The 22,967-nt window shown below is 43.2% G+C and overlaps 1 protein-coding gene across 1 annotated transcript in view; it reads right to left on the bottom strand.

Annotated features, from left to right (window-relative positions):
* Positions 1-13,217, bottom strand: part of LOXL4 (lysyl oxidase like 4) — a 211,960-nt gene extending 198,743 nt beyond the window's left edge. Inside the window, exons 1-2 of the mRNA XM_085606332.1 lie at positions 13,038-13,217; positions 1,048-1,383 (exon numbers count right to left, since the gene is read on the bottom strand). Coding sequence (XP_085462458.1) covers positions 1,048-1,336 — 289 coding nt within the window. The 5' untranslated portion in view covers positions 1,337-1,383; positions 13,038-13,217. The remainder of the gene's footprint in view (positions 1-1,047; positions 1,384-13,037) is intronic.
* Between the last annotated feature and the right edge of the window lie 9,750 nt (positions 13,218-22,967).

Below are 22,967 nucleotides of genomic sequence, written 5' to 3'. Positions count from 1 at the left end.
GCAACATCCAAGAAACAGCCGCATCTGAGGAAGGCCATTTTAGCCGAAATGCATTATGCACATGCTGTTTTAATAAAGGACTCCCTGATTTCCCCGAAGTGGCCTCTTCTCCTTGCTTACCTGGAAGGGGGTTTGATCATATATATATATATATATATATATATATATATATATATATATATATATATATATATATATATATATATATATATATATATCAATTCTCCACTTCAACCAGCACTCCAAACGATTCTAACTGCTCAACTTTTATTTTCTGAGCGATGGCATCCACGCGTTCCGGCTGTCAAGCAGCCTTGATCATGATCACGCACATATATATATATATATTGTTTATGAATTTTTTGCACAGTCACTGGTATGTGCTCTACATGCTCAACAACATTAAGACCATTTGGTGATAACTCCTTGTTTCCCTTGTGTATATAGCTTTAAGAGCAACTCCAATGAGTACCATGGTTTAAGGCACTTGCCGTTCATGTATATAACATTGTGTATCATTATGTTCGCTACAAACCATGGAGAATCAATCTTAAAATTACTTGTATTTTCAATATTGTGTTTATCAAGTATAGTATTTATTGTCATTAATGGTTTGAAAGAAGAGACTATACATATAGTCTGTTGTTGAGTTCTATAGAGCAGGTGGGAGGGATTGTCCTCTAAGGAAGTGACTATATAATCACGTTAAGGGTTCTGGCAAGTCATGTGATCAAGACCGGGGTGACCTGGTCGAAACGCGTCATGCTGTGGAGGTTGCAATAAAGCACTAAGATTTCAACAATATGCTGTGGTTCGTACCTGATTTCTGAGCTGAAGGATTTGTTTCAGGATTGTAGTTCCCATATATATATTTTATTTTGGAAAGATAAAGCACTTGGTTAAGTCATGCGCCATGCTTAAATTTTCCTGTAAACTCCCTAATGGATAGAAACCAGCAGGAGAATGTCTATGGAAATAGGGCAATGTTATAATTTGTGACGTTATTAAAACCTTTTTCGAATTAAAGAAGTAATCAGCTCTGCTTACCATTTCCTTGCCCATATTTGGCACTGTGAACCCATGTTACTGCTGACTCGAAGCCCAGTTCCTTGCAAACAACACTTGCCACTTCGATGTTGAAGTCGTCATCACAGACAGTCCCCCACTCTCCATTGTAGAGCACCTCCAGGCGGCCTTCGTTTGGCTTCCTTCCGGACCCTGCCAGTCGTAACTGGATTTTGGGTGTTCCAGAGAGATGCTGCTGCCAACCTGGCTGCGGCCACCAGATAAAGACCAGAAGAAGAGCACAGATATGTCCAGCTGTTTTCAACGCCATGGTAGTTCCTGTGGTTGAAAGCGTGGGACTTCTCTTCAGAGGGACACCTGAAAATATCAAATAGTTATTGATTGAAATATAGTTCATAGCAATATCCCCTACTTTCCCTTCAAGATGAAGAAAAACATAAGGTTGCACTTATATTATTTCCACAAATATTCCTATATAGTATCAATTATATTGTAAAGATAGAGTACACGCAGTCTGTAGTCTCTTTCATGTGTTTAATCTCAACACCCACCAAATATGCAGCGATGACAAACAGCTTCAGATCCAGCTGTCCCTTCAGTCCTTCTCACCTCTGGCCCATGTCATCATATTCCAACACAGAACCCAGGGCTTAAAGGAGAAGTTACAACACATCTTCCCCTTATAAAAATGTGAAAGAATTCAGATTGAACAGATACATAAGTAAATTACAAAATTTAGGGAAACAGCCAATCACATTTTCAGTTAACTTGCAGATACAAAGATAAAACTTACAAATACTATTTGTACTTAACACAATAATCTTGAAGATACATTGGTGGTCTCCTGATTCTGGAACCATGAGTGGACAAATCAGTGCGAGTACCATCTTGATTACATTTTGGAACTTTGGGCTGATACAACGAATCTCTGTAACCATTTGCCGGATGGGCACATTTTGACAACCGGGACATACTCCACACATCCCCCTTATCAAGCATTACTACATTCCTCATGACTTTAACAATACGTCTCGGACCAAAATACTTTGTTTCACCTTTGGGAGACCAAACTGCTTTCTTGACAAACACAAAGTCACCAATTTTCCAAGTAGGTTGACACACACCATTTTTCCTATCAAACCTCTGTTTGTAATCCTCTTGATATTTATTAAGTCTCCAATTCTGCACAACACAACCCCTATCTTTCACACTCAACCAAAGAGGATTTAACTTTGAACCAGCTATCCTCCCTTTAAGTTTTTCAAACGGAGAACACCCAGACACACTATTTGGTGCATTCCTGTGCGCCCACAATTTTTCTCTCAGGATAGGCTTGAGTGGGGCACTTCTCTCCAGGGCATTCTGAGCAGAAGCTCTAACTAATCTATTCATACTCTCAACTAATCCATTTGCCTGTGGAGCATAGAGAGCAGTTCTATGATGTGTAATCGAAAGCTCTTTCAAAAAATCTGCCATTTCTTGAGAGGTGAACTGCACCCCATTATCTGAAACAAGAACATCTGGTATACCTTCACAAGTAAAAGCGTCTTTAAGAAATTCAATAATGTTCTTAGTTACCACCGAACTCATACAGGAAGCAGACACCCACTTGGATGTATAGTCAACTAAAACTACAACAAACCTTTCTGAGGGAGACAAGGTGTCAAACGGGCCTACAATATCAATCGCAAGCTTTGACCATGGACACTCAGGTATCGCAACGGGAGAAAGAGGAGCAGTCCTGGCTTTCCTTGACTTGTCATTTCCTGCACACATGACACAATCCTTGACCACTTCTTCCACTTGGCGATCTACTTCAGGCCACCAATAAGATTCTCTAACTCTCGCTTTGGTTAAACTACGCCCAAGATGACCCTCATGAGCGAGATTGACAACTTTCTCTCTCATACCAACAGGAGGTATCAACCTAGCCCCCCGCAAGAGTTCACCTTGAAGAATATTCAACTCTTCACGTACATTCCAGAAACCTCTTCCACAATTTGGAACCATATTCAAAGAAGGCCAACCATTGACAACGAAATTCATGATGATACTTCTTCCCTCATCACCCTCACAAGCAGCTTCCCATTCCTTCTTATCAATAGCTGACTCTTTCACCCAACAAACAGTGCTGTCAAGACTATTAATAGAACCTTTCTCTAAAGGCATTCTAGAAAGGAAATCTGCTGGAATATTTCTTAGTCCAGGTATATATTCCACAGTAAAGTTGTACTCCCATAGTCCCATCCTCGTCGCCAGTATTGTAAAGATAGAGTACACACAGTCTGTAGTCTCTTTCATGTGTTTAATCTCAACACCCACCAAATATGCAGCGATGACAAACAGCTTCAGATCCAACTGTCCCTTCAGTCCTTCTCACCTCTGGCCCATGTCATCACATTCCAACACAGAACCCAGGGCTTAAAGGAGAAGTTACAACAAATTACATAAGCGTAGTACAATAGCAACTAGGCCTGGCCGGAAAACTTCGCTACGCTCGTGGAGTGTGTGTAGTTTGCACAACTACGCGCTACGAGAATCGCACGTAGCACAGTGCAAAAACACATAGCGTACCTTAGCGGGCATTTTTTGCTCGCTTGCGGTCCTCAACATCAAGGGAGGAAGGATGCTGAAGATTCTCTAAGGCTGCTGTGTATGCGACCAACGGGAGTCTTCCGGCAGGGATTCCTTGGTCCACGAAGATGGTAAGGGGAGCCTAGTTGCAGGGTCGATATCCCATGAGGCCCTCTCCAGTTTGCCCAAAGTCTATTTGCCACTGGAATACCAGTCGCCGATTGTCGCTGTCACAGGTCAATCCTTCATGGGTCAATAACTCACCTTCTGAGGGTCCCAGAAACTCTTTGACAGTTCTCCAGGGTTCAGCAAACCTGGCTGCAACTCTGTGTTGGGCCTTGGTGCTGCATGGCAGCGGTGGTAGCAGCTCGAAGACTTTGGGTTATCAATTTTCCCCAGCTGTTGAGTCCCTATGCTGCAAACAGGAGGCCAGTCATCTGGCCCTCAGAGTTATCTCTGCTTGACTGGGCTCCTGGAGGCAACTTCTTAAGCAGGACATGTCAGGCACAGTCCCTCTCTTCGCTAGCCACCGGGTGCTGCAGGTGCAGTCCTCGCTGGTGCAGCCTCTCTTTGCTGGTCCCTTGGTGCAGCAGGGCAGTCGTCCTCTGGTCTGGTCCTTCTTCCAAGTCGGTTACGATCTGAGTTTTGGGTGCCCTGTTTAACCTTAGGAAATGCCCTCACGGTAAGATGGGGTTTTTAGCCAATGAACTTCCACGTTCCCTCACTCCTTGTGACCTCTTACCAGGACGAGTGGCATCTGGCTATCTCAGGATGCTCCATTGTGCTGATTCTGAACATGGTGAGACCCCTCTCTTGACACTCAGAGCTGCTTGGCCCATCCCCAGAGGTGTGGCTACCAAGGGGCTGCATGCCCCTGGAAAAAACAGTTTGACAACTTGCCTCTCCTGTCCCCAGTGTCTGCCTGTCTATCTCAACATTAGAGCAGCCCTTCTCCCAAGTGTTCTCCTTTTAAGCTTCCCTTTAGGTCTAACACCCTTGTGGCTTCCTGCAGAAGGGAAGTAACACCTCTCTCCCATGCAGGCCTCCATTGTGTCCTTTCCTCAGAGTCATTAGCACGTCTCCACAGGAGGGCAGAAAGTTGTCTGCAGGGCAAGTCCTGTGTACATCAATAAACGGGCAAGGGATACCTTCGGCAACTAAAGTGGCAACTTCTAAAGTTACACTTTTCCCACCAGTAATATTAAATTCCATTCAACCAAACAGTACCCACCTTAGGCGTCCCATTCAGACGTTAGTAGGGCTGGGTGGCTACCTGTAACTCTATATTTGCCAAAGGGGCTACTAGCCTTTCCGCAGTAAAAAGGACAATTCTGTTTTTACTGTTGGAACATGTGAATGTACAGGTGCCATCTTTTAACATAGAGCACCCTGCCTTAGGTCTTGTTAGGCCTGCCATAGGGGTGGCTTCTATACATTAAAAAGGGAGGTTTGGGTTTGCCATTTCCTTAAATGGCAAAGCCGAGTTATCAGCTTTAAACTGTCCTTCCAGTCTGCATTGGCAGACTGGGAGACATGTTTTACCTTGTCGTACTCGTGGGAGCACAACTGGTGCTGCAGTTAAGAGAGACACCCCAACCTACAGGCCCTAGGTACTCCTGGTGTCATATAACAGTGCCTTACAAATAAGTCGGGTTATGCCAATTTGGTAAAAGATAATTAAACATACAGCCTTTTAATGGTCAGAGCACATGTACAGAGTCCTGTTAAGCAGGGATCAAGGCATTTCAGAGCCATTACACCAGCACCTAGTAGACAAAATGGGGCAAAAGTGGGGAATAAATCTGCATAAAGCCTGTTTCCTTAAAGTTGTTCTCTATATTTTATTTCAAGCAATGGCCAGAGCACTTCTGAGGTTCTGCAATAGTGGTATCTTAGCCATTCATGATGTCACTCTCACTTTCGAAATGGTAATGATAAGAAGTAACTCAAACAGAGCAAGGTAATTAAGTGGGAGGGGAGTTATCAGAAAGCTGCAGATGGTGTCAATGGGTGGCTGCTAGAGTGGGATAAGATTCAGAGAGAAGGAACATAGAGAAACCATGCGGCAAACAAATCAGCTTAAGGGAGAAGAAGGGGCCTGTTTGGGTGTGTAAACACAGTAAGTAAGAAGTTAAAACGAGCATTCCCAAAGCCAAGAGACTGTGGTGCTAATGGCTGAGCTTTTTTGGATTGGCCTGTACTAATGCCAGTAGGCAGCTGGTGCATCACAATATATGTAAACGCATAGATAAAGCTGTCTGTAGTTGAGACCTAAAAAGTAATAATTGGTAAGTTTAAACATCCTGTGTATCAAGACAAGCTCAAGGTGAAAACAAAAGAGACAGACAATGAAGAAAGTTTATGAAGAGTTGTAATGAATCTAAAGAAATAGCAATGTAGTACCAGTGACAAAGAAGAGACAGGCAGGGTTCATCACTAGCTGCTGAAAAGGACATAAAAGAAAGAAGAACATTTATTCTGGCTAGATGATTTCATTTTTATTTATTTCCGGCATTGGGATTGGGGCATGTCCACATGGTCATGGTTCTCATGAATGGGATGAACTCAGACTTATTGCTCCCCAGAAGTAGCATCTTTCTTTTGGGGCCATTAAACAGAGGGAGTTGCCTTCCCTCCTGGCTTGTGTGGTCCAGATACTGTGTGACACTGCAATTGGTTAGAACTCAAGCAGCGCTGCCTATGTTCCAATGTCTTGATCTGAGAACATCAGTCCAACACTGGGTGCCTTTTACTAGCTACAAATAACATGGTGAATACAATGTATCCACATGGATGGGGACCCACAATGCCAGATAACTAAGATCTTTCAGAAGAATCAGCCTATTGTAGCATCCCTGGAAGTGTTTGCAATACTCTCCACGTAATACCAGTGGTCGAGGTCAGCTCTTCACTGTCAGCCTCTCTCCACCGAAACTCCTTCCATCTACTACTTGGTCTTGAAAGGGATTTCAATCATTTTAAATAAGGGATCCAAACCTACTTGTTCCTGAAAGCTTTTACCCCAACATACTTGGGTGTTTTTATGAAAAGCATCAGGCCCCCCTTTAGTACCTGGATTCTTGGTTTGGAAAATAATTGTTGGCTGACCTGCAGAGACAGGTGACCTGAGCATGCATGCACTGGCTTAGCACAAGTGTTGGTGGGACTTAGACAACATGGATAATGTGAGCATGCCTGACAGCTCAGGGAAACCAGGGAGTGGTGGGAATGCTCAAAGAGCTCTGGGTACTTACTCCAAACAGTACTATACGGTTTATCTAGCCAGTGTCCAATCACAGGTATTAGCACCCTTTAACATGTAACTTGACCCTTCTAGTTTACTAGTACATGCACAGGCATTGGATGGATACTTGAATAAAGTGGGTGTGTACACAGAGTGCTTCCAGATACTACAGCGTTTGCAGCAGGCTGTAAAGGGATGAGATGGGTGATGCTGACTCTCTGGAGGCCCATCTTCGGAGAGAGCAGAAGGGACCGTTACCAACAAAGGCTGTGCACGCAGGATGGTGGTCGCCATGGTGATAAATGTACCTGTAGGTTTATCAGGTGTTGAAGTGTGCTGTCCTTGCCACTCACTGTCCATGAAACATTACGTTCAATCTGAAGCTACTGCCACATGTGATAAACATGCAGTTTAGCATCTGCAGGGTGATTATTCAGTGTGTCAGACACCACACTCACCACTAGCGGGCTTTTTGTTTATACTTTCTACTTCACACTCAAGAACTGTGCACAGCCTTGCATTGCCTGATATGTTCTCTGGAAATTTTAAATAGCGATTCACTGCTGAACATTACCATCAGATGCTATCCCCTGTCGACTCATAGAAAACCACTGTGCCAAGTTAGTTTTGCCTGTTGGCACTAACCCAAAAGAGTTACCTCAGATCAACTCTTGCCACTGCTGTGCTCGCCAGATCACAATACTGAATCCTGGCAAGGCTAACTCAACCAACCTTATGCAGTTGTTCATTTAAGTTCTATGGAATTGGTAATTAAAACAAGTTTGAAGTGCTATATGAAAAGAATTATAATGATTGTTGTTGATGTTGTTAATAAAATTGCTATCATTATTAGTGTACCAGCCACCTGAGCCATAATTGAACGTAGTCCTGTTCACTGCTGTGCAGGTCCTGTCTGCCTGCCACTATCACTACCTTTTTCCACTTTACTGTCATCTCTTTGTTCTAGCCCTTCCTAGTGGTGGCTCATCACTCTTCCTGTTATGCAAAGACTATTTTGGTTACTCCAATGTGATGTACAAACTACTGTGTTCAGAAAGCTGCCACCACCACGTCTACCTCCCGCCCCCAACAAGTCACTCATCTGATGCTCACTTCCAACCTCTTGCTTCTCTCAGATGGGGATATAGCAAGCACATGGTGAGTGCCAATTGCAATATGTCCTCTTTCACTATCAGAATGCACACCTGCATCTTCCTCATTCTTGTGTGTCCCAGCTGCACTGTATATGACTTATTGATCCAGTATGCAGAGACATATGGACATGGTAACCCTATGGTCACAGATACTGAGTTCTAATCAAATGGCTCATCATGGGCACGCTTAGGACTGGGCACACCAGTTGTTTAGTTCTAGGGCATCGTAGACTACACATTCTTCTTAAGATGTTGAATATTGCTGATATAGCACATAATGCTCTGCCTGGTGATGGTTAGGAAAATGTATCTGTTTTTGTTTTTCCCAGCAAATTTGATTGCTTTCTAACACTGGCCCATCATGCTTCTTCCTAGCATTATGATGTATTGTTTGCCACACTATTAAAATGTTATAGAACCAGCTACCTTAGTCAAATGGCATGCACATGGAATGTACAATGACATGACTGTTAAAAGTGGTATGAACTGACATATGCGTACCTCTTCCTCTTACTGGATAATGTTTTTCCTTTGCCTATAAAACAGGTCAGGAGAAATATTCTACCTGTTAGGAGAAGATGTGACGGTACCTGGAATAATGCAACTAACAACAAAGTGATGGAAGGAATGCTTGAATTACCATCTGCCAATGACAATCTGCCACATTCGAGACCATCCTTTTTCACCTATTGTGTGATTCTAGCCAGAAGTCAGCCATATACAAATCAGTCTTGATCCTGCTCGTATAGGAACAATTCAGCCCTAGCTGCTAAACTAATTCCCTTGCAGACAGGAACATAAGTAATCCCAGCCATTTTAGAATTTGTCAGTAAGGTAAGACTCTTAATTTCACTTAACTCTTCACTGGACCCACACAAAGAAGCGGCCCCACTGTAAGTGCAATCTTCGCCTCACCAGGATTCATGACAGGAAATCTACCTATCATCTGTGTCAACTACCATCACACCAGGCTTCTTCACCACCAACTTCCCAACAAGAGCAAGCACTAAAACATTGACCTCAGCTACATACAGCGATTGGATCAGACTCAGCCTCTCTTCACTCGACCTACATCTCTCAAATATTTCACCTCCAACCAAATAACAGAAGTGCATCAGCACCAAGGTTTGCTTACTTAAGGATAGTTCTCTTTCAGGATATCAGTTTGCCCATACCAGTTGCCCATATATCAGTTTGTCCACATAAGTCTTTAAGATATAAAAGATTAAAAAAACTGAAATCACTGCATTTCAAGGCCAATGAAGACATGCAGCAATCAGCATGAAAACCTCATCTCCAATGACTCACTGAACCAATGAATCTAGTATCAAAAAGGCAAAAGCACTACATTATTCCAACTGGATCTCAACACAAATCAAAGCCACTGTGGCAATGCGCTTGGAATCAGATACCCACCATCCATCCCGTCGAGACTAAAAAGACTACACTGACCGCTCGACACTGCTAGCCTCCTACTAGTAACTCTTGGTATACAAATCTTCCAATCTGATCACCATTAATGGACCTCTAGACTCTCCTTTAGACCGCTGTCTGGGACAAACCTTTAAGAACACACTACCTTCAATGGTTACTACAACTCTACCTATGACCATCATCAGGAAACCCTTGCCATCAGGCGATATTGCCTCATACCTTTGAGTTATCCTAGATATAGTGTTTCATCCAGCATAATTATCAATATTCAGCTGATCAGGTGAACTATAGACCAATCACTAATGACTCGTTCTTAGGAAAATTTGTTGAGAGGGCCGAATTTCACTCCTAACTACTGTGACTTCCTGGGGAAAAACGCCTCCTTTCAAACCAATAGACTGGGTTGTCACTTAGATAAGCACTGAAACTGCTCTGATTTTTATCTGGGTTGACCTGGAGGTCATTACGAACAGGAATGGAGCTGCTGCTCTTCTATTACTGGACCAGTGTACGGCTTTAAATGCAGTTCACCGGGATTCCCTTCTAGAGAGACTTGCCATCAGGGAAAGTATTATTGAGTGGATCTTCTCCTACCTTTCTAATAGATCATGCATCATCTTCTGTGCCCCATTCACATCTCCACCTCACAAAATCAATGTTGGGCATAGCAAATGGCTCGACCAGGGGTGTAACGCAGGCCTCTACAGCTCCTGCAGTACAGGGGAACCACCAAACTTCTATGGGGCCCCAAACATTCAAGGGGGCCAGTGTTCAGCCCAAGGCCAATGAATATCTGCAAGATCTGGAAGACATAGGGGCCTCTCATCACATTCTGCAGGGGCACCCCATCATTTTGCGTTATGCCACTGAGCAAGACCATCTCATCACTCCTTTTCAATGCCAAATTTAGTTAACTATCAGATCACATCAAACCTTTCAATCTAAAATGCTACAACTACACTGATGACACTCAGACTATCCCATGATCACCTTGCCTGGGAGTTCAGTGCACCACCAGCAAAATCAACAGAAATGAGAAACCTGGAAGTGATCATAGACTCTGGCCGTTGGCTCGTGCCCCCAGAGAACCAACTCGCAAAGAGCACTTTCTACATCATGAGCACATTGCAACAAATCTTGCCATATTTAAGTTTTTCAAAAGAGCTCCAGGTTAACATCTGCCTTGTAGTTACACTACACTTGACTCAATATGCATACCACCCATTTTCTTCTCCAGCCATTGCAGAGAATAAAAAAACTGGTAGCAAGGCAACTTCTGCATGTCCATCTATGTAACCACATCTCACTTGCCCGGCAAGAAATCTACTGGCTTTCCATATTCAGGTGACTGACCTTCAAGACGCTCTTCATCATCCAGAGGGTGATCTATGGCAGGCTCCTACTTTATTGAGTAAAGCAACACATATAAGAACAGAAGTAAATGCTCTGCTCTAGATTGAAATCAAAGCTGGCTTTCTCTGTGCAAAGAGGAGCATGGGTTTAACCTCCTTCTCTGTACTGCTAACAAAATGAATAAAAGAATTCCCTGCCAACAGATACAAGAAACACCCAAGACCAACTGTTATTCAGGAATTTAGGGAAGTCTTGGCTTCTCCCAAGATGATCTCATAATGAGTGGACAGTACCACTAACCACCACTAGAATAGTTGGACAACATAAAACTCAGTGTCACACCCTACTGAAACTGAAATTAATCACCCTATGGATGGCAGGCACAACCCATGCCAAGATATCTCTCACATTTCTTTGCTGCAATACATGCAAATGTGCAGCTTCTAAGTCTTAGCAGCAACATATGATCAGCCTCTGCTATAAGACACCAAACATCTAACCACATAGGCCACTCTGGATTCACACACATTCTCTCTCTGTACCATAGCATCAATCAGAGAAGATGTCATCGCTCTCACTTCTACTGCTTCGCTACAAGTCAAGGTGCAGTGACAAAAACCTGATGAGGGCATACATGTAGTCCTTATGCACAACATTGAAACACTACTCACATTGTCCACATGACACATGAACATACTCTTCCACCTGAGTATTACCCTAAATTAGTGTGCTTCTTGTCTACACAAGTACTTTGCCTCCTACGGCCCTGAGTCAGGCAGAGCAGTATCTCCTGATGGTATACGACTCTGAAAGAACAAGTATGGCCCAGTGTTACCGCAACTGGATCTTTGTAGTGTAGAACACCAAACTTGATTTTACAGGGCGGAAAAGTTGGTAGTAAAATTGTGTACTGATCATTGTAGGGCTGTGGGTACAAGCACAGCATGCCCTCCCCACCCCCTTCCTGGGCCCCTCCCATGGCATAGGGGAGACTGTGTGGCTCTCCTGCCTAGCTCAAGCCAACCCTGCCCTGGAAAACATACTTGAACCCTAACCACAATTTCCCTATCAATGGTGATTCCCTGCTCCCATTTACCACCTGCTATAAGTTGGTGGTCAATTTTAGTTCGAAATGCAGATTTGTACCCAGTAAAACCAGGCGCATACGTTATTACCCAACCTGGGCTGACTCTGAATATGTGGATTTAGGCTCATGGATGTTGGTGAAACAATCTATTGCCATTCACAGGTATCCGGCTCACTCTTAATCAGGCGTTTTTAGGAAGACTGCCCACAATGTTCGCTTTGTTCATAGCAACACTTACTGTCTGCATCCGTGTTGTGCTGAAATGTGTCACATGCATCCTAACTCTCATCCTCCTGTCCTTAGCAGCAATACATATATATGTATGTAAAACATATATACAAATTTAAATAAATGGTAGCCAAAAAATAGCAGCAAATGTACAGACTTGTGAAAGTTATGTTTGCCAAGGTCAGAGCCAGGTTATGCATAATTACTTGGGTTTAGAACGGTTGGCAGAGCGTCAGAAGAGTCAATTATCTTATAGGTAATTAGCAGTAACTCTCAATTATCCTTCACAGCGCAAAACAAATTATGTCTCTAGAAAATGCTAGTCAGCTCGCTTCACTGCTGGCCCTCAAAAGGCACACGCTGGTGACGCCGGTATTTCAGTTTTTCATCTAGATTCTGCTACGGTTACAACATGACCCTTTCTCGTGCACACTGCTCCCAGAAGTGTGCTGTGAAGGAGATCTTGTGCTTCAAGGTGCGAATTATGGCTCGGTAATTATGCACTGGAAAAATTCCTGGAAGCATATACAGGGTATTTGTGTATTATAATCACACAACACACAGGCAGAACTGTGAAGACTGTCAAACATGACTTACTTTTAGTCTGGAATAACAGTGCCTGGCAACATATTTCCATTTCGACCTGAAACTGCCATTTGTTTATTGTGAAGGTGTAGCTCAAAAGTAGCATGCAAAAAAGAGTTTAAAAGCTAAGCTAAAAATCTTGGGAAAGTGAACAGAAAGCCCCACTCCATTCATTCCACTTTCAGCTAAGGTTTGCAATGCGGGTGCTTTTTTCTACACAAGTTACACATACAACAAAGTTGTCAAGGAAACAGGTTCCCGTGGTCCTTTGATTCAAAACGGAATACTTGATATTAAGCACGAAGTAGCACGTCGCGTTTGGAGAATGTTTAATGTAAAAATGCAAGCTCACCAGACAGCGAATTGGCGGAGTGAGCTGCGTAGCAGGGCCAGGCGGCGCTCAGTTCAAGCTTCCACACTCTCTCCTTTCTCACTGGCACGCGCTCCACTCGCCGGCTGGCACGCGGCCGATCCTCCTGCAGGCTTAACGCTGCTGCCGCCACTCCAGTCCTACCTCGGTGCAGAGCTGCCGGTGACTGCCAGGGGCGCCTGCAGAGAGGCTGGCCGTGCCTTTTATTGGGAGCGCCTGCCCACAGAGCGCGGCTACCTTTGAGTAATCCTAGAAAGGGGAGGAAAGGAACATTTTCTCCGGGTGTGAGCGGCAGGGAACTCCGCTGTTCAGCCACTAACTGTGCATGTATAGGGCCAAGACCTGCAAACTCCATCCAAGCTTTTCGTGGGCTAACTGCACTGTAATCTTTTAGAAATATTCTTCCTTACCCAGACCATAAACACAAGGGTATAAATATAGAAAAGTAGATGAATTTTCTGCTATGATATGTACACATCTGTACAATTACCCACTGTTAGGCAATTACTCTAAAAACATGTCTTGTAATAAAACCATAATTCCATCACTTACAAGGCACTGTGCCACCCAATGACAATCGCTGATGGCAAATAGGTACAATCGTTTGTATGATCAACAGTATGCACTGGGTTGGAAAGAGAAAGGCTTTTACAGGTGGATTGGGAGGGAGAGGTGCTGTGCTCCCTCATCACCCTCTTCAAAGTGTTATTTTAATGGTCACTCCCCTCCACCTGGGTATCAACATACTGCACAAACCTGATTAAAGTGGAAAGGTGGTGTCTACTTTCCACACATTTGGAGCATGGTGGGTGCTTAGATATCTTACATGTTCTGAGTGACAACAGTCCTCCATGGTGCCCTCTGCTCAAGGGGGGAGCATAGAAAGCGGTGGGCTCTTGAGCGCTCTCCTCCGCGTTCTCCATTATGTTGGCATTAAAGGCAGCTCTCCCAGTGCTGGAAACTCCACTGACTATGGTCATCGCGAACAAGGATCACGGGCTCTGTTTTATTACGGGATAATGTAATGTAGTGTTCTAAAGAAGATTGTTGTTACATCATGGTTTGAATGTTACCTTTTGAAGCGGTGACATTTGGCTCGGGACTGGCGCTGAACAAGAGAACCTCCATTGCAACTCCCTCAGGTGTAATTGGCGAATTAAGATTCCTACTTCAGTGCCTGTGTTATGAGTTGCTACGCACTCATTTAAAGCTTCTGCTCGACCATGGTTTTTGGTGTTGCTCCAAACAAGATATTCATGCAGTCTTGCACTTATCTGCAGACAAGTGTCAAAGATACTAGGAGAACACTTCTAGCATGGCATGGGCTCTTAGTATATGGGTGCTATGAAAGTACCCCTACTTGGGATTTTCAGTGCTCATACACAGTGACAGCAATTCCACCGTGCTGTATGGGTGTTCTCCGGTGAGTGGGCCGAGCTTCAGGCTGTCCCACATCCAGCTGAGGACTAGCATACATTTCCATTTGCAGTTAGTTGTTCCCGCTCCTGATTCCAGCTTGGGGTGGGTCTTGGCCATTTGAATCTTGCTGGGCCTAGGAGCATAATCGAGGCCCCCACAGCCTCTGAGGTGCGGGGCCCCCCCCACATTGTTTACCTCATATAGGGCCCACTGGCATAACCAAAGTTGAGGGGGCCCCCCTTCAAGGTACAGGAAGGGGCCCCCACTCAGTATTTAAGAAGCAGCTCTCAGGCTTGAGTAGGGTGCTGAGGGTGCCCCCTGCAGCTCGGGGCCCCCCCGGACTGCTGGGGCTGCGGGGGCCTGTGTTACGCCCCTGATTGGGCCCATTGGGCTGACCAGCTGCAAACAAATGAAACACTCAAAAGCACAAGGCAGTTAGGGAATGGGTGATGGAGGGGCCCCCTCACCTTACCGGTGGGTTCCCTAGGGTTTTGTTAGCTGCTGGCTGGGCCACATGCAAGGTGAACACATCATTGACTCAGCCCATATGCATCTCAGAGCACCACTGGACCTGTTTGTGGCCTCCCTGCAGCCCAGTCTAGACCTTTAGAGGCTGGGCTGGCCCCCCCTCTTTGCTTTGGCACAGGTGCCTGCAAACTATGTGTAATAGCTACAGAGGTGTCATAGGTGTTACAATTTGTGTGATAGTTTTGAATCTTTTATGTAATCATGGGTAAACTTAACAGATGAACGGTTCAGATTTGGACCATAGACTGACATAATTAGCCCTTCCTTACCGAGCGAACGCACGCTACACTTTCGACCGGGGACTCCATCCCCCAACAGCCCTTGCGCCAGGAGGCGCCAATGTGGTCTTCCTGCGCCCGGAGGCGCACAAAGACAGCTCGGGGTTCCCACAGTGCAGGAGCCCTTCTTTGCCGCACTCACACTGCACTTTCAACAGGGGACTTCATCACCCAACAGCCCTTGCACCAGGAGGCACCAAGGTGGTCTTTCCACGCCCGGAGGCACATAAGACAGCTCGGGGCTCCCGCTGTGCGGGAGCCCTTTCTTGCCGCACACACGCCGTACTTTCGACCGGGAACTCCATCCCCCAACAGCCCTTGCGCCGAATAGGGCCAACGTGGTCTTCACGCACCCGGAGGTGCATTAAGCCCGAAAGAGTCTGGGCTGGGCCTACCCTCTTGGTTTTTCTCGCCTGAGTTTCGGGATAAAGATGTCAAGATTCAACCTGTTGAAGCTGTGTGAAGCTAAAAAGCTTTAACCTCCCCTAGCCACAAGGTAAACTTCATTATGGGGAAAAGGAAACCAACACCAGTTGTAAAACTGACACTACTTTAGATGGTTTCCTTCAAAAAGCGGTCGGGCTATTTCGTTGGGGATAACCGAAAGCTGGGACATGGGGTCATAAATCGAGCTAGCTCTGGCCCTACGAGTGGGGGGAGCCGGCCACAAGGCTTCACAAATACAAATGGCCCATTGCATTTTCCCCAAAGTGGGTGGGGTGCAATCAACATTTTAATGTACCTCCAGATTGCACACCGTACACATTGATCTTGACAGGTGTCCCCCATCTCCCTACTGGTCATCAAGAAAGTTGCCAGAGCCTTATCAATAAATCTGTGCATCGGTGCTCTAGGAAAATTCTTTCTCAGACAGACTGGCCTGAACATATCATTATGGCAAGGAGGGTAAGCTGGCTGGGTCACACGGCCAAATGTGTGGATGGGGATTATGTTGTGCTTAATTTGAGCAATGCTAGGTACATGCATTTTGTTCTGATACCCCTCAGAGATTCATCTAGTACATTGATTAAGGCTCGTTCACTAGGATTTTTCTATACTCTCAACCAGGAGACTAACATGAGACAACAGCCCCTATTGCTACGTCAGAATAGATTCCCCCCTCCCAGTTCTTTTCATTTATCCATCCTAATCGTTTACAATGCTCTCTCTGGTTTGAGTGAAATTGACTGACTGCCCGTGTGTTCGGGTAGGTGAGTCCAAATGAGAAGACCTAGTTTACAATGCATCAATCTAGAGAGAGCTATTGAGAGCTGTTGATACTGGTAGCAAGCTGCCAGCAGAGCCATCTGGTACCATTTTGTACCGGCCTTCTACTTCAATCCCTAATGATAACTCCAGAGGAGAGGCGTCTGGCCTGGGAACTCCTGTCACTATGCCTGCCATTAACTTTACATCAGTGGGCATGGCGGATCAGGGACACACAACTCTCCCATTTAGGTGTGGCTATAGTATATTAGGGGTTTTGACACCATCTGCCTCCAGGAAACGTGGCATAAGGATGACATTGTGTTGGACGTTTATCGCTGCTTCACCGTCCACGCAACACTTTCATCGGCAGGGAGGGATAAAGGAGGGCTGGTGTTGCTAATTTCAGCTAAATATGGATCCTTACAAGCCCTTGGCATTAACTCCTCACCCTGGTACCAACTAATCTTGATTTCCAACCTGATCCGTGTCAAGTTATTGGTGGTGAATCAGTATTATAACATCTTCGACCAAAATGGCTGCCATGTTATTGAAGCCCTACAGGCAGAAATTAATACTATTTCGGGGAAGTGGCAGCCATTCTGCATCCTCTGGGTGGGGGATTTCAACTGTACCACCTGTATGTATAGCACCAAACGAGTATGTGGGCTGCTGGACATAGAGGACCAGCCTCAGTTGCATTTTATTCATACACCACAGGGCGATGCCTTAAATTCCATTATTATTGATTGATTATTGATAATAACCTGGGCCTTATCAATAATTTGGCCACTAGCCTTGTAACACAGTGCCCCACTTATGTTGGAGGAGGCAAGGGGCAAGGGGAGTTTTATTGATTTTATGTTCATCTTGAGGAAGTACTTGCCGCTTGTTGGTGACTTTGAGGTGGAACCAAACAACACCAGTGATCATAATCCCCTCGCCGTTTCCCTTATTTTAATAGCCCTGGCAGGGAAAGGTGATGGTCGCCTCATTCAATATAACCGCAACAAAGGGGTAAGATTAAACTGGGGTAAAATAATCCCTACCGAATTTGAGGAAAAAATTGTTGCTAATCCTCGTGATAGATCCCAAATAAAAAGCGCAAGACAGGTATATAAAAGTGTTATTAATCAAAGTAAAGAAGAACTGAGGAGATTAGCTTGGGAAGATTAGGAGAGAGCCAGTGCCCTCAAAGACTCTAAAAGTTTTTGGGACATCATTAATCACCCCTTTTTTACGGACGAGGTTGGGAAAATGGACTCTCTAATCTTGGGGGACGCTTGGGAATCCCCTTTCTCGGCCATAGTTAACCCAAACTGTGTCCAGTTAGAGGAGAAAAGTGAGGATCCTCCCTCAGACCTAACCATGGCCACCCAATTAAATGCATCCCTCTCAGTTGCTGAGGTTGAGGAGGCTATAGCGAAGGGAATCTGTATGAAAGCCCCAGGCCCGATGGGGTCTTATTAGATCTGTTTAAAAATAACCCCAAACTCTGGGCACCCCTGCTGACCAATGTTTTTGAAGCAGTGGTGAATGGCCCCATCCCAGTATCATGGAAGGAGGCCATTGTGGTTCCTGTGTTTAAAAAAGGTAAGAGGAGTGATCCTGCCTGCTACAGGCCAATCTCCCTTATTGGTGCTGCGGCTAAGGTTTTGGGGAGGTTCGTCCTTGCACGACTTGCAACCTAGTCGACCAACACAGGCATCATGTCAAAGACACAATATGCCTTCAGGAGGGGGTTGGGCACCACAAAGCAGTGACTCAACCTGTCCCTGATTATGAGCACGTACATGAAGGCCAGGGGGGTTCTATCCACCTGACCTCCATGGACTTGTCCAGCGCTGATACCGTTAATCAGAAGAAGTTGTGGGCACAAATGGGGACAATGGGTTTTGAGGAAGCTTTGATTTCCCTTTTGCGTAGGCTTCATGCCTCTACCACTGTTGCCATAAGATACGGCCCCCAGGGGGAAAAGACTAGGCCTATTGTTTCTACAGAGGGTGTACGGCAGGGGTGCATTTTAGTTCCTTTCCTTTTTTTAATCTGCACTAATGGCCCAGAGGCATTTTTAATCGACAAGGAAATCGATTTTCCCCAAAATGGTGGCAATCCGATCCCACTACCATCGTATGCGGATGATACTGTGCTAATGGCTCTGACAGCAAACAGCCTCCAAAAGTCACTCAATACTTTTACGGATTTTATGTCGGCCCTTGATCTAATAGTCAATTTTATCAAATCGTATATTATGGTGTGTGGTCCCAAATCGACTAAAACTAGAAAGTTTGCTGTAAGGGGTAAGACTATTGACAAGCTGACCAATTTTACATACTTGGGGAACATTTTTAATAACACTATGAATTGGGGTCCTCCTGTCACTTCTAGGGTGCAACATACTAGCCGGGTTGTGGAGGAGTTATTCCGCTTTGCCTGTAAGCTATGTGGATCACTGACGAAATATCGAGAAGGAGAATATCGTATTGCCAAAATATCGAAGGAAAAATATAGAATGCCAAAATATCGAAGCCCTATCTCCAAACAGGTAAGTACAAAAATATAGAATCCAAAATATCGTTGTAAAAAATATAGTTAGTCACAATATCGAATTATTTTAAATGTCTTAAAATAAATGTAAAATTAATGAAATAAAACATATAATTAACTGAAACATACTTAAAAATACTTAAATAACTTTAAAATTAATAAATAATTAATGTAAGTAAAAAAAAAAGAAAATACATGTATATTAACATAATATTAATAAAAAAAATGCAATATTTTTTGCGTAGGATAGCGGGCGGGTAAAATTTACTATTACCACTCCAGTAAGTGCAATAGTAGGGAAAGCGTTGGATAGCGGAAGGGTAAAAATTAGTATTCCCACTCCAGACAGTGCAACAGTAGGGAAAGCGTTGGATAGCGGGAGGGTAAAAATTAGTATTCCCACTCCAGACAGTGCAATAATAGGGAAAGCATTGGATAGCGTAGGGGTAAAAATTAGAATTCACACTCCAGAGAGTGCAACAGTAGGGAAAGCGTTGGATAGCGGGAGGGTAAAATTTACTATTCCCACTCCAGTGAGTTCAACAGTAGGGAAAGCATTGGATAGCGTAGGGGTAAAAATTACTATTCCCACTCCAAAGAGTGCAACAGTAGGGAAAGCGTTGGATAGAGTAGGGCTAAAAATTATTATTCCCACTCCAGAGAGTGCAACAGTAGGAAAAGCGTTGGCTAGCGTAGGGGTAAAAATTACTATTCCAACTCCAGAGAGTGCAACAGTAGGGAAAGCGTTGGATAGCGGGAGGGCAAAATTTACTATTCCCACTCCAGTGAGTGCAACAGTAGGGAAAACGTCAGATGGCGTAGGGGTAAAAATTACTATTCCCACTCCAAAGAGTGCAACAGTAGGGAAAGCGTTGGATAGCGTAGGGGTAAAAATTACTATTCCCACTCCAGAGAGTGCAACAGTAGAGAAAGCGTTGGATAGCGTAGGGGTAAAAATTACTATTCCCACTCCAAAGAGTGCAACAGTAGGGAAAGCGTTGGATAGCGTAGGGGTAAAAATTACTATTCCCACTCCAGTGAGTGCAACTGTAGGGTAAGGTTGGATAGCATAGGGGTAAAAATTACTATTCCCACTCCAGAGAGTGCAACAGTAGGGAAAGCGTTGGATAGTGGGAGGCTAAAAATTACTATTCCCACTCCAAAGAGTGCAACAGTAGGGAAAACGTTGGATAGCGTAGGGGTAAAAATTACTATTCCCACTCCAAAGAGTGCAACAGTAGGGAAAGCGTTGGATAGCGTAGGGGTAAAAATTACTATTCCCACTCCAGAGAGTGCAACAGTAGGGAAAGCGTTGGATAGCGGGAGGGTAAAATTTACCATTCCCACTCCAGTGAGTGCAACTGTAGGGTAAGCGTTGGATACCATAGGGGTAAAAATTATTATTCCCACTCCAGTGAGTGCAATAGTAGGGAAAGCGTTGGATAGTGTAGGGGTAAAAATTACTATTCCCACTCCAGTGAGTGCAATAGTAGGGAAAATAATAATTTAATATTTATAAAAAATAAATAAGTTATTAATACCCCCAAAAATATTAAAATTTATTACCAATCACACAATATTTAATAATTAATTTATTATAAATACCAATATTTTTTTATTAATAGCCTATTAATAATTAATTAACAACCAATTAATTTTCAATACCAACAATTAATAAACTAAATTAATACCAATGAATAATTCATTAAGAATAAATTAATTAGCGATATACAAAAATTATTTCAATAATTAATTATTTACAATTAAATTAATTCTCACCATATTCCACTATAAACCCACAACCCGCTACAAATAATAAATTAATACAATTAACATAATTATCAATTAAACAATTAATACAAATTAATTACCAATTAATTCAAATTATTTACCAATTAATAATTAATCAACAACCAATTAATTTTCAATACCAATTAATAATTACCTAATAACAATTAAATTACTTCCCACCCTATTCCCCTATAAACCCACAACCCGCTACAGAAGTAAAACACAAAATTAAATTAAAAATAATTAAAAATTCCTAAAAATTATTATTTAATGTACTATAATTAAATTACTTCCCACCCTAATCCCCTATAAACCCACAACCCGCTACGGAATTAAATTACACAAAAATTAAATAACATAAAATTCATTACTTTAAAAATATTCAAACATACATTCCAAAATTTATACATACTTTTAACACATATACTAACACTTAAAACACTACAAAAAAATTCGATATTCTTAACAACTATATTATGAATGTCGATATTACTTACTTCTATATTATTTAAATCGATATTTTACTTCTTACCTGATTTTCGATATTCTTCACCACTATATTTTGGCAATTCGATATTCTGTCCATTCTATATTAAAAACTCGATATTCTGTCCTGTCGATATTTTTAATTCGATATTATGTCTGTTTACCAAGCTATGTATCAAGCCGGTGACAGAGCTGGTTACTCCATACAAAGCCAAATACCTATTTGTCGCATCCTATGGGGAAGGAGTTTGGGGTTACCACAAAAGCCGCCACCTACAGGTCATGGAAAACAAATGAATTAAAAGGCTATTGATGACCCCAAATATTGCCCGCTCACTCTTCTGCCAATGTGAACTGGGGCTAGAATTTTTAGAGGATTGAATAGATATTGCCCCTCTGTTTTTATGGGCAAAAATGTGGCTGTCTGAGAAACTAATGTTTACAAGGGAGGTCATTAAGGATTGTTTTAACCTTAGATAGTGCTTTGTCGATCTCCTGGCACCAATTCGTGAGAGATAGACTCCATGAGATAGGTTTGGGGCACTATCACTACAACCCTGCTAGTATCAACATAAACGCGAAAGGCATTATAAAAGAGGCGTATTATTTTACGATAAGTGAGCGCCACTCGCACGGTGAGGTGTCAGGTCTCTCCCGTCTGTTCCCTGTACAACAGCAACTTTATCTAACTTATACCACCAATGCTCAGACCCGATTCCTTTTAACCAGATTTAGTTTACGCACTTTGCACTTTTTAGTGGCATTTCCAAAACAATCAGGTTGGGTCAACAAACTCACACCTTGTCCGTGTGATAATTTGGCAGCTCAGAGAACCCTGCACTTTATGTTGTTCTGCCCCCTTTATAAAGAGCTGAGGGGAAAATTCCTAGCCCCACTTTTGAGGGAAACCCGGCCTTGTACTTATTTTGAAGGTTTTAATGTTTTGCACTCTTTGACTACCCTTGAAAATTGCACTTTTTATTAAAGTTGCAATGGCCATTAGAAAACGTTATGAATCACAATAGAAGATTCTGAACTTTGCTACTTTTTAAATAACAATTTTTATATATCAATGCAACTTTAGGATTGATGACATAATTTGTTGCACCGAGTATTTAGCACTAAGACTTATATCCTTCTTTTAACTGCTTGAAAACGCTTGTTTTTATTGATTCTATTTATGATGTTGCACAAATATGCTTGGAAAATTTTAAAATGTAATGTATGGTTGAGAAACTTTTATGGTCTTTGAAGCCAAAGAAAGTTATTTTGAACAGAACAGGGTAAACTTAACTGGAAAAGCAAAAATCCACACCTAGCACTTCAGCATCCCATCATCTCTCTCTGAAAATCTGTCAGTACACAGGTGCTGGTGCAGGAGAAACTGAAATGTTAAGAGCATGTTGAAACCTTATAAGAAAATGTTAGTAAATCAACTGGCAAAAATTAGCAAAGTGATGGAAGTAATGCATGAATTAATCTCAGTCACTGCCTATCGCTCAGGGCCACATTGCGGGCCATGTTTTTTCACCTACTGAGTCACTCTAGATGGAGATCAGCAATATGCAAATCACCCTTCGTCCTGCTACAATGGAAAGAGTCCAGCTAGGTATCATATCAGAGTACAGTAACAAAAATATTGTTGGCAAAAGTATTA

This window comes from Triturus cristatus, chromosome 1_2 (genome assembly GCF_964204655.1).
Source record: "Triturus cristatus chromosome 1_2, aTriCri1.1, whole genome shotgun sequence".
Taxonomy (NCBI): domain Eukaryota; kingdom Metazoa; phylum Chordata; class Amphibia; order Caudata; family Salamandridae; genus Triturus; species Triturus cristatus.
This window is presented reverse-complemented; position numbering and strand designations above follow the sequence as displayed.